This window comes from Phragmites australis, chromosome 18 (genome assembly GCF_958298935.1).
Source record: "Phragmites australis chromosome 18, lpPhrAust1.1, whole genome shotgun sequence".
NCBI lineage: Eukaryota > Viridiplantae > Streptophyta > Magnoliopsida > Poales > Poaceae > Phragmites > Phragmites australis.
The window spans coordinates 16,198,128-16,211,410 of record NC_084938.1 but is presented as its reverse complement, the minus strand read 5'-3'; the positions used below and the strand labels follow the sequence as shown (position 1 = coordinate 16,211,410).

The 13,283-nt window shown below is 43.0% G+C and overlaps 1 protein-coding gene across 1 annotated transcript; it reads left to right on the top strand.

Moving 5' to 3' along the window:
- Nucleotides 1-3,156: 3,156 nt before the first annotated feature.
- LOC133898568 (aspartic proteinase nepenthesin-1-like) lies at nt 3,157-4,491 on the top strand. Its single transcript, XM_062339274.1, has one exon. The coding sequence runs from the start codon at nt 3,157-3,159 to the stop codon at nt 4,489-4,491; it is 1,335 nt and encodes a 444-aa protein (XP_062195258.1).
- Nucleotides 4,492-13,283: the final 8,792 nt, after the last annotated feature.

Below are 13,283 nucleotides of genomic sequence, written 5' to 3'. Positions count from 1 at the left end.
TTCCTCGGAGTCGCCTGCCTCTACGTCACCGCGCCGTCCCCGAGGCTGCATTCCTCCACGCGGTCGTCCCCATCGCTATCATCCCTGAGATCCAATACATCATCACGGTGAGTACCCCACCGCCCGTCATCTCCCTCCACCTCCCAGATGGTGTTTGTGGTTGCTGCGAAGTGATAGGTACTGTGAGGTTAATGGTTGATTTGGTAATTGAGTTCTGGTTTCACCACTGGGTGGTTTAGTCAATTGAAATTGAGCCAAGTGAGCTTAGTTCTGGTGTTTAGAACGTTAGTGCTCAGGCAATCGATTGGTGGTGGTGCTGTGTTGGTGATATGCTCTGTGATGATCAAATGGAATACTGAGGTTGGGCTAGATGTCTAAGTGCAATAGGTGTTAAATCTGTTTGTTCTCTGTTATTGGATCGGCACAGATTGCCCTGATAGTAGTGGTGCATTCTATTGTTCAGTCCATGTGCTTATTGTTGGTAGTCTGTACATTGCCAGTTAGGCTTGATTCCTGGACTAGGAGCTGTTGTATTTGTTGATTCAATTAATCTTGTTTTCATTGAATTCTAGAAGAGTAGGAAAACCTTTGGTACTGCTCTGATATTTTGCTACTCGTTTAGTGTTTGTTTCTCAAAGAGTAATCCTCTCCCTATCAGCTTTTATGTCCAGCAGCATTGTTCAGGAAGAAAGCTCAATTTCAGATAACATTTTTTTTTTTAGTTTTACATCTAGTTGTGATCTTAGCTTCTAGCCCAGCTTGTGATGTTCAAATGGACAATTAGGGAGCAGGATATCGTAGTCTTGGGGCCAATTGTTATATTTATCTAAGAGCAATTTTATTCAATCATCCATATATTGTTCACTAAATTATCTTGTTTGATAGGAGGTGGTTTTGCTTCTGTACTTATGGCACTTACGTGTATGTTCATGTTCAGTGTATATGAACTACTTTGTTTCTTGATTTTTATATTCGGGTGGTCCTCAAGCATATTTTGCAGTCGCAAATGATGAAAGGAGATAACTATTTACCATATATATGACTGCAAAGCTCGACTGTGATGGTTATTACACATGCACCTTGCACATCTTTTCACTATCCCAGTCGAGCTTGCAGTCGTATATAATTATCTCCATAATCTGATGCGGATCAATCAAATAATAGACTCTTTATTGGATGGTGGTTGCATATGATGGTTGTGACTGATTTTTGTTTTTGTTTGTTGCTTTTCTTCTTACACCATAATGTATAGATATTGATGCTATGCTTATTTTCGTACTAATCAATGCACCCTAATGTATAGATATTGATGCTATACTTATTTTTGATATCATGCTCTCTATGGAGAAACAAAAATTTCTTTTGAAATACAATAAAATAGTGGCGATGATGATATGGCTCGAGGTCGTATTTCTTTATTACTTCTAGGACTTTAGAACTGATTTCGTGGGTTCGGAGAGGAAACATTCTTCTCAAGTCAGCATTTATATGCCAATCCTACTAGTTCAGAGAGCAGCTTCTCTCAAGACGGGCTGGATGTCCTATCTGAGGTTGGCCTAAATTTTTTTCTTTTATTGTAAGAAAACTGTTCAGGCCAACCTCAGGTAGGACGTCCAGCTCATCTTGAGAGAAGCTGCTCTGTGAACTAGTAGGACTGGCACATAAATGCAGACTTGCGAAGAATGTTTTCTCTTGGAACATGTAATCAATATTGAAGTCCTAATAAGGCCATTTGCTAGAGCCACTGAGCCTAATAGTTTTTTGCAAGAATATTCTTTGGTGTTAGGGTGGTTTGTAGTATATCATTTTTTAATATTCTCTGAAATTTTGGACTGCTATGACATGGTATGTTGTTCATCGTGCTATGACCTGGTTCTACGATATGCCACCGGTGTGTCAATGACATGTGGGACTAGGTCCCACTTGTCATCCTCACAATGGATGGCATATCGTAGAACCAACACTTATTCAGTTGTAAATCATAGAATTTTTCATTTGTTAATGAATGATATAAATTACTATGTATGATACGAAGTTGGTATCGTCAGATGACTCTTGGACACAATGGCTTTTCAATGATGATGCGAAGGAGGAATAAGAAGCGGCGTCTCGTAAACATGCCCAACTCAACCGACTTTTCAGGAGGTGACTTGTAATATTGTGTGTTTGTCGATGCCTGACTTGTAATATGTGTTCATTACTATGTATTATGAATGTGTTTCTATTATTGATTTATAGTAAATATATGTATCATTGTATGTATGTATTGAGAGAGACGGAGATATTGAGGGGAGAGTACAGAGAGGACAGAGAGAAGAACCGTGGAGGGGGGAGTTGGAAAACATTGCCAACTCAAACCTTTGGCCAGCAGTGATTCTAACAAATCACTGCCAGCCAAAAGATACAGCCGGCAGTCGGCAGTGATGCCAGAGAATCACTGCCGGTCGACCGAGCCGGCAGTGATAGTCCTGTTGCCCACTGTCGGCTCTAAAACTGGTAGTGAAGAGGATTTTAGAACCGGCAGTGAAGGGATTTTCTGTAGTAGTGTTTGCTCGCTGTTTTAATGTTCAATGTTCAGTAATTAGTCCTTTGTACTTACCTCATTGACAACTATTTTCAGGATGTCGTCCAGAGTTCCTAATGACATCCTTACTGGACTCATTAAAGAATGGTTCACTGTCCTAGTAAAGTACAGGGGCAGTGATGAGCCAGCATGGAGTTGGCAACACTACGAGCTGGTTCCAGACAATCCCCAAAAAAATCGATGACTCTTAGAGAGTCTTCTCTGTGGAGGTAGATTTCTGGCCGAGAGTCTTCTCTGTGGAGCACTATAGTGCATGTATCGTGCGCAGGTGCCTGTGCTCGGGAACCACTATTTACGGAAACATGCCATGTGGTTGGCCGTGTGGATCCAAATCAAGCGATCGAAGAGGTTTCTATTTCGGCAAGAAGCTGATTGGAGTGAAACGCCGAAGAATTGGGTTACCACCGAGATTATTCAGGATTAGGTAGTTATTGACTAGGCATTGTGCGGCTATAATCCAATCCTACGATCGTGTTTGCACTTTTTGCGGAAACTATTTATATGGAGTACATCAACCACCGTGAAAGTCTGAATATCACAAGTGGCCGGCCGGTGGCCTGAGACCGCAAGGAATGGCGCGTCACCTTCATCTCCTCCCGCTTCTCTGCCTCGCCGTTGTCGTGGCGGCCGCCCCTGCCTATGCCATCTTTCATTTCGGCTTCAGCTCCGAACTTGAGCACCCCTACGGCGGCAGCTCGTATTCCAGGCACGAGATCTGGCGCCGCGCCGCCCTCGGGAGCAAGGCCCGGGTGGCGAGGCATAGAGCCATGCTCGCACAGGTTCTCGGCAAAAGCGGTGATATCTCCGCGGCCGACGTGACCTTCTCCCCGCACAGCGACCTGGGCTACTGGCTCACCGTGGGAATCGGCACGCCGCCGCAGCCGAGCAAGCTCATCCTCGACACGGGCAGCAACCTCATCTGGACGCAATGCAAGCTGTTCAGCCCGACGGCTGGGCAGCTAGAGCCGCTCTACGACCCCGGCAAGTCCTCCTCCTTCGCCGTCCTCCCCTGCAGCAGCAGGCTGTGCCAGGAGGGCCTGTTCACCAAGAAGAACTGCACCGACAACAGGTGCCTGTACGAAGACCGCTATGACAACGCGGTGGCGGGCGGCTTCCTCGCGTCCGAGACCTTCACCTTCGGCGTGCACCGCAATGTCTCCCTCTCCCTCGGCTTTGGCTGCGGCGCGCTAACCGGCGGGAGCATAGCCGGCGCCACCGGCGTCTTGGGCCTCTGTCCGGGCACCTTGTCTCTGGTGGCGCAGCAGTCCGTACCAAGGTTCTCCTACTGCCTCACTCCTTTCGCCGAACGCAAGACTAGCCCGCTCCTGTTCGGTGCAACGGCCGACCTGCGCAAGTACAGGACTGCAGGGCCAATCCAAACTACCTCCCTACTCAGGAACCCAGTGGCGAACCTGTTTTACTACGTGCCATTGCTGGGGCTCTCGCTTGGGGCCAAGCGGCTCGACTTGCCGGCGGCCAGCCTCGCGCTGAATCCCGACGGCACCGGCGGCACGGTCATCGACACGGGTAGCACGCTGGCGTACCTCGTGGAGCCAGCCTTCGAGGAAGTGAAGAAGGCCGTGCTGGAGATGGTGAAGCTGCCGGTGGCGGACCGGACCGTCGAGGAGTACCAGCTGTGCTTCGCGCTGCCGCGTGGCATGTCGATGGACAAGGTGCAGACGCCGCCGCTCGTGCTGCACTTCGACGGCGGCGCGGAGATGGTGCTCCCGCGGGACAACTACTTCCAGGAGCCGAGTCCCGGGCTGATGTGTCTGGCGGTGGGCAAGACGTCGGACAGTTCCGCCCCGTCCGTCATCGGCAACGTCCAGCAGCAGAACATGCACGTGCTCTACGATGTGGGCCACCAGAAGTTGTCCTTCGCGCCCACGCAATGCGACGAGCTCTGAGCTATTTATGCCACTGCAAGCATACTTAATTTCACCATATAATTACCGACTAATTCCTTTTCAACTTTGAATGGAGGAAAACACGTGAGGCTGTAGGGAACCTAGCTAACCTTGCATCGACGTAAAATGCAGTGCGAAATGATCTCTGTGTGTGTGTGTGTTTTTTTGGTAAATTTGGTACTTGCGTGTCAACTACTATTTTTTGGGCATCAAATTGTTTAGTGGGCTCATCTATTGTACCTGAAGCTACCATTATAACTGGAGCACTTGTCTTCTTGTCTTTAAGTACATATGAAATAAAAGAAAGTGATAGTAGTGCAATTGCTACTATATGTACGTATATATATCTGACTGGCATAAGCCTTAGGGGTTGCTATGATTCGCAGCAATGTCATATCGTCCTGCCGGTGAATAGATGCTTCTAAACAGGCATGCATGTCAGCTTAATTAGTATCTTTTTTTCATAGTCTACATTGAATGCTTGAATATATTGTATCCATAATTTCGATTCCCATCCAAGTAGGCAATGCATACTTGCTTATATGACCCAGATTCATGATTCTGATGCAATATTTTTGCTTTTGAGCACAGAGAAACTAAGTGGCAGAAACACTCAGACCACAGACGATTGGACGACCTAGATAAATATCTAACATCGATTGGGTCACAATTCCATGAGAACTATACTCGTCTCAACTGATTGAATCTCCACAGTTGGCACAAAGCATGCATGGATTGTAATAATATTTTGTTTTTAATTGTGGCTTATATAATTTATTGAATAATTCTAATAATTAATGTTCTGTGATATTGTTTCTAGGCTAAAAGATTTGAAATTATCAGGTTTTAAATACCCTCTTGTCTCCCTTTTATATAGTATCGGTAAGTGTATATGTGTATATATGAGTGTGCAAATGGCTAGTACATGTGCTTGTTTCATACATGATCACGAAGAAAAGTTGGTCACTGTTCATTCACGTATCAAAGATGGAAGTTGATTAAGGAGCCTGTTAATGATCTAAGAGGTGTCATTTGGTGAAGGGTCATGATGCTTGGAAGAAATCGGTTGCAATGCCTCTTGGATGTGTCCATTCATCCAGTACAAATTAAAGCCATTGATCATTAACGTGAGTGACTTGAGAACGCACATCAACGCAAGAAGGCCATAGGCAAATGCATTGCACACGCTCATGATCATGAGGTGCTCTTGTCTTTGACGATCTGATTGCAATCAAAAGGGATCAGTTTATGTACACATGCACATATGTACATGAGAGATCAATTAATTAATGGTCACTACATAAGAAACCATCATTAGTGACACCGCATCAGTGACGGCCGATCAGAACATGTCACTAATGTATTATTAGTGACGGTTCTAGTGACGACACGTCACTAATGTGTAGACTGGGCTAGGACCCGGCCAAGATCCGTCACTAATGAGGGATCATTAGTGACGACATAGGAATAACCCGTCACTTAAGATAGTAGTGATGGGTCACCTTAAAACCCATCACTAATGATGGAGTCATTAGTTGCGAGTTGAGAGGGCACACGTCACTAAATGTTGCCTCGAGCGGCTCAACTCATTAGTGGCAGGTATACTTATCACCCGTCACTAATGAGTGATGTTTAGGGTTATTTCTGTGCCAAGCAGCTCGATTAGACAGTGTCTATCTGCCAGCTGCTCGGCATATAGGCAATTTTTTGGCGATTCTATTGAAGACCAACCAAAATTTTGGTGATTTGAAGTTGTGATTGTCCCTTGGCTTTTAAAGGTTTGCCTCCCCTTTCCTCCTCTTCTTGCTCATATATGGTGGATTCTATGGTGAGTTGGAATCAACAATTTTACTCCTCCCAAATCTTGATACATGTGGATTGTCTCCTTTGGCCTTTGAAGGTTTGCATCCCCCTCCTTTCCTCCTCCTCTTTCTCATATTTGCTAGATTCTAGGGTCTGAGTTGGAGTCCACAATTTCTCCTTCTTCCAAATCTTGACATGTTTATGGTGCAATTATGTTAATTATATTCCTAAAAGTGAATTTAGTTTGCGTAACTTACGTCTCCCATTCGGGAGTGTTTGATTATAAATATGACTTGGCAACTTGTTATATTTATAAGAAGATGCTTCTGAATTGTTCACGAACTTTGGACAGTTCGAGGATGTGGCCCGAGTAGTAGGCTTTTGTGCTCTTGTACGGTTCTAGAGAGAATTTTTGTGGTATCTCCCTGTGCTTAGATGACACTGAGAGTATGTGGTTGAACGAGTCAGAGAAAATAGTGTACATGCGGCATCGATGTTTCCTTCCCATGAACCACCCATACCGGAAAATGAAGTCTTAATTTGACGGCACAAGGGAGAAAGCGTCACCTCCGAAGCATTTCAATGGGAAAGATGTCTATGATAATGTTAAAAATATTAATGTTATCCTTGGCAAGCAAAAACAATCCTCCACGAGTGATGAAAATAGAATGTGGAACAAGAAATCAATTATCTAGGAGTTTGATTATTAGAAATACTTAGACGTTCGCCACTCTATTGATCTCATGCACGTAGAGAAGAATATATGTGATAGTCTCTTCAGTACAATGCTCAACATGAAGGGGAAAACAAAGGATCATGAAAATACACAAGCTGACCTTGAAGAAATGTGCTTAAGGCCGAAGCTTCATGCCAAGGATACGGATAAAGAAAAATTCCCACCCCCATCTTGCATCACCCTATCTAAGAAGGAGAAAAAAAAGAATTTTACGAATTCTTGCATGGTGTGAAAGTTCCTTCTGGTTACGCGTCCTACATTAGAAGATTTGTTTCGGTGAAAGAGCTAAAAATAGTTGGCAGCATGAAGACTCATGATTGCCATGTGATGTTGACATAGATGATTGCGGTTGGAATTAGAAACATATTGCCAATTGATGTTCAAGAGGCTATCATGAGTTTGTGTTTTTTCTTCAATGCAATTAGTCAGAATGTACTCGATCTAGAAGCGCTAGCTGAGTTGCTTCTTCGACGAGCACAAGCAGTTGCTTCTTTAAGAGAATCTAGGGCGGACTAAAGCTTGGCTTGCGAAGCAACATATGCAAACGTTTAACACTTGGTTTCGAGATCGAATCAATCAATTGAGTACTCCTACAAATAATTTGATTAGGAAACTAGCAGCAGACCCTATATACACAATTACAATATATCAAGGGTACGATATAAATGGTTATACATTTTACACGGTTGCCTAAGATCACAAAAGCACATATCAGAACAACGATGTCTGGATAGATGCTTATAATAACAACATGCACAGAAGCACATACTACGGTTAGATAGAGGAGATCTGGGACTTGGATTACTTGGGATTCAAGGTAACCCTGTTGTAATATTCAGTTAAGTCTGAATTTCATGTGAATTGAAACCCTAAGTTTGAATCTATGTCACTTGTCAGTATCTTGTTATCATATTGTGATGAATTTAGATTACTTGTGGCGAAATTTCATGATTTTTTATGAAATATTATGAATTTTGATGAATTTTCATAAATTTTGCGGAATTTTGATGATTTTTCACAAATTTTGCTGAATTTAGATGAATTTTGCTGAATTTTTATTTTCATGAATTTAGATGAATTTTCATGAATATTGCAATTAAATAGTGCATATTGTAACTAAATTCATAAAGGAAATAATTAAATCAGAAAGGAAAAAAGAAATTATATTCTTAAAAGAAAATATCCCAAAATCCCTTTGAAAGTCATTAGTTACGAGTAGTAAACGCAGTAGTGTAGGCGACAACTATGACCCGTCACTAATGTAAAAGCCATTTGTAATGGGTCATATCTATAACCCGTCACTAATGATCTGTGTATATATAACGGACCCAGGAACCCTAGCCCCCGATTTTGCCTAAGTCCTGAGACGCCCGCCGACCTCCTCCTCGACGCCCATCGCCCCCTCATCGACGCCCTGTGGCTTCTACATTGCATATAACATGCTACCAACCATAGCAGTAAAGGATATAAAATCCCTAGATGTAAGATAGTTACATAGTCTTTTCATAACTTCTTTCATTCATTACTAATATCTGATGATAAATGATTTTGCTCACGTTAATTGTGTACTTTTTTCATTACTATTTTCATTCAGCAGGAATTCATCTTACCGGACAGCAACATCGAGGAGTCTGCACTCTTCAACATTCAAGGACGGATCGCCTCGTTCATAATGACCGAAATCATCTCTTCGAAAGGTGAGTTCTATTGTAGGGAGACGGCATACTGACTTATGTATTTGTGGTTGCACTCTGGACTTATGTAATTTCTAGTTATCTCAATGTACACTTTCGACTTATGTATGTTATCATATAAACTTGAGTGATATGGTGGATGTTTACTTATGGATATGGTGGATGTTACCTGATGTCGATGTGTTACCTGATGTCAATATGGTGGATGATTGCTGATGGATATATGTTTGTTATTGTGATATGTTTGCAGGAGAAGACGACTGTCAAATCCTGATTTTGCTTCAGGATGTAGCCAGGAAACAAGGAAAACTCGGGAGGGGGTTAGCACATTAGTGACGAGTGAAACTGTCACACATCACTTATGTTAGTCACTAGTGACGAGCGTCCTTCAGAACCTCGTCACTGGTTTCCATCAGAACCTCGTCACTAATGATGGTTTTTAGTGATGGGTGTCTTCCTAAACTCCGTCACTAATGATAATATTTAGTGACGGGTGTCTATACACAATCGTCACTAATGATGACATATTAGTGACATGTGTTGTGGCTACCTGTCACTAAAGACCATCGTTAGTGATGGGCAACAGACCCTCATGCCATAGGAGACGCACGTTAGTGGCGGATCTCAATTGTGACCCGTCACTAATGTTCGTCACTAATGTGTTATCATTAGTGACGTGTTCAGAGTGACGGATATAAGACCCGTCATTAATGTAGTGGGTGTGTACGAACACATACACGTTAGAGAGAGCAATGAAAGAAAACACTTAGAATAGAAGCTATATGATGTGTATTCTACGAAGATCAAAACGTGATGGAGGTATGCATGTCAAAGTGCATAAATGGTTAGATCAACTCTGTGCTTAAACGAGCATGTCTAATTGTTTCCGTGAACAGTTTTATCTTACATGGATAAGTTAATCGAGGTATTGAGAACATATTCTTCATAAAAGCAGTGAGATTCCGATGCCCAGTCCTATCCATGTGATGTATACACATGGTCCAATCCATGTGTTGGAGCAAGTCGGATTAATATTATATGTAGCCTTGTTTGGGTCTTCAGTTTCGACTAAACACTCCAATTGGTTCATGTACAACCTGTTGTCTACAAGATCATAACGAATTGCAGTAGGTGCTGGGAGTAGAAAACCCATTTCTCTGACCATCAGTTGATTGACTTTTGTTGTACTAGAACCATGACACTGGATGAGTTCACATCATGCTTGTAACAATTGGTTGTGAAGGAATAATTCCGAACAGACCCTAGCAAATTAAACTTGTTTGTTGCAGGGTCATTAAAGCTTGGACGCATAGATATTGGTAGTGGCAAGGTCCATGGGCACAATGACAATGAGACCGAGATGGTGGCGGCTAGCTCGATCGTCAAGTTCAGTCCAAGATATTGGGCACAGCCACCAGATTATCGTGAAATTCTTGCGTTTGAGACGGGGCATCATGCTACTAATCCAATCTTGTTTGCTACTCATTACGGCTGTCCTGCAGCTCCGATTTGCCTCGGGTTGGTGCCATGGTTGGATTCGCCATGCCTAACCCGCCTAGTGCTTACGTAGTGGTGCATGGACTTCTGGTTCATGTGAAACTGGGGAGCGACACTTCACGTGCAGCAGATCACAATCACTACTACATAAACCCATATATATACCGATCCATCACTGCCGGTTGCTAATGGGCCAGCAGTGATGGGGAATCACTGCCAGTTCATAAGCCACGCGGAGAAAATACAGTCATCGTGGTTTACGAACCGGCAGTGATAAGAGCATCATTGCCGGTTGTTGGCTTGAGCCGGTAGTGATGCCCTGCTCCATCTTCACAGCCGGTTTAATCCACCAACCGGCAGTGATAGCAGGGCATCACTGCCGGCTTGTTATATGATCCGGTAGTAATATCTCGACTATATAAAAGTCGCTCTCTCCTTCTCCAAGCCCGAGCACACAGCAGGAAGGAGCTCTGTTTGCTCGGTGGCGGCCATTTTTTGTCACCAAGTTCTTAGTGGCTTCAAAATTTTGAGGAATCCTCATGCCCTAGGTGTTCCAAGGTATGTAACTTCATCTCCAATCTATTTCTAATGAAATTTTATTTTCTAAATTGCTCTAGATTTTGAAATGATAGAGATGCACCTATGGTCATGATGTTTTAAGACAATGTACATGCAATTATATCTCATTTATTATACGAAAGCTTCAATTAGTAGCTTATGATGGAAAGTGTCTTTATTATTGATTTACATTAGCTATAGGTTTGAACATATTTATTTTTTATTTTTAATGAATTAGAAAAATTAGCCATAAAATTAAGATATATAGCAAGCTTCAATTATATTTTTTATATTTTAATTAATTTAGCAAGCTCTAATATAGAAACTTTAGGTATGGGCATATTTATTTTTGATTTATAATGAATTAGAAAAATTAGCCATGATATTTAGGTATGTTGCAAGCTCTAATTATATTTTTATATTTTAATTAATTAGCATGCTCCTATATGAAAACTTTAGGTATGAGCGTATTTATTTTATTTTTAATGAATTAGAAAATTTCTCCATAATATTTAGGTATGTAGCAAGATCCAATTATATTTTTTATATTTTATTTAGTTAGCAGGTCGTGGATTCGAGTCTCTTCGCGCGCGCGCAAAACTCAAAAAAAAATTTGCACCCCAAGCCACCAGCAGGGAAAGGGGTTTCACTGCCAGTGGACATATTAGGCCGGCAATGAAACTACTTTCACTGCCAGTGAAGTTATTGGGCCAGCAATGAAAGGTGAAGGTACCCTTTCACTGCCGACGCTCAAATTGAGCCAGCAGTGAAAGTACCTTTTCACTGTCGGTCGTTAGATTGAGCTGACAGTGAAGAAACCCTTTCACTGTCGGTGCTCAAATTGAGCTAGTAGTGAAAGCCCTCTCCTATATTATATTGCTCGACGCTCGCCCTCTGATACTTAGAAAAATTGAGCCCTGCATGTGACCTCTGTGACGCCGCCGCCTCCTCGACACCGCCAGCTCCTCCCCGACGCCGCCATCCCCGCCGCATCCTCCACGACTTCGCCGTCTCCGTCCTAGGAGCCCCGCCGTCCCTGTCCCGGAGCTGAGGTCGTCATCTCCGTCCCCTACACCGCCGTCCCTTGTGCCCTCGTCCCCTGCACCGCCGTCCCTTGTGCCCCCGTCCCCTACACCGCCGTCTCCATCCCCTACACTATCGTCTCCGTCCCCTACACCGCCGTCCCGCTCGTGCCGCCATCGTCCCTCCCCCCCCCCCCCCGCCTCGCTGACCAATAGAGCAAAGGTAAATCCCCCGCCCTCCTTGGTATTGGGTGCCTCACCGACCGCTATTAGTTTGGAACTTGGTATTGGGTGAACTATGAGCTGTGCTGAAACACCATTGTGATTAATGAAGTAGAACTAGATGATAATGTATCATAGTTGCATTGGTAACAGAGGTCCCTTTTCACAGTTTATCCTGGTACTGATGTAAAGTTTGTTCTACTAGAGTTCAAAAACCAGCAGGCAATTTGCTTGATGCAGTTTGTTCTTCACTGATGCAGTTTACTTTCATCTATTGTGATTATTTTCATAGCACATGTATGTTAATTGCGACTGATGTTTGCTTGATGCATGCTATTATCGGGCAGTTTGATATGTGGTTATTGAGAAGCAATAGAAAGAAATGAAGTATGACTGATGTATCAGATTCTCATCCAATTCAAACAGCATCCGTATACAAATGAAACTTGTAAGCCAAAATTCACAAGGGAGTTCACTACTTGATCATTGCCTAGGAGAAAATAATCACATTGCCAAGCATTGCATACTACTCATGTACGCATTGCACAAGGCTGGAGTCATGCATGTAGAAAAAAAGAAGTACATAGGGTGGCATGGTGATAGGAAAATATATATAGTGGCGATGATGATATGGCTCGAGGATGCTTCAACATGGCATGTTTAGAGAGGAAGCATTCTTCTCAAGTCAGCATTTATCTACCAGTCCTACTAGTTCAAAGAGCAACTTCTCTCAAGACGAGCTGGACGCCCTATCTGGGCTAAAAGAAAACTCTTGAGGTCAATCTCAGATAGGGCGTCCAGCTCGTCTTGAGAGAAGCTGCTCTCTAAACTAGTAGGACTGGCACATAAATGCTGACTTGAGAAGAATGCTTTCTCTCTAAACAGGTAATCAGTACTGAAGTCCTAATAAGGCCATTTGCTAGAGCCACTGTGTTGTAATGTAACATGAACACTATCTTTTCTTCGCAGTAACATTTTTTGGTGTTAATGTGGTTTGTAGTATATCATTTTTGCATATTCTCTGAAATTTAGGACTGTTATGACATGTATGTTGTTCATCATGGTCGGCAAAGTGGAGTGTTCTCCAGTTGGGAGGAATGCCACGCACAAGTTAACAGATTCAAAGGAGCATGTTACAAAGGATACAAGTTCAAACATGAAGCTGCTGCGGTATACAACAGTCAAGTCATCCAAAACGAGCTAAAATTAGCTAACTTTGAAAATAAGAAATGTGATTTCACGTGTAAAGATGTCATAATC

Bases quoted from the DNA above. Each gene is read 5' to 3' on its own strand.
- LOC133898568 (XM_062339274.1), top strand. From the start codon at position 3,157: ATGGCGCGTCACCTTCATCTCCTCCCGCTTCTCTGCCTCGCCGTTGTC.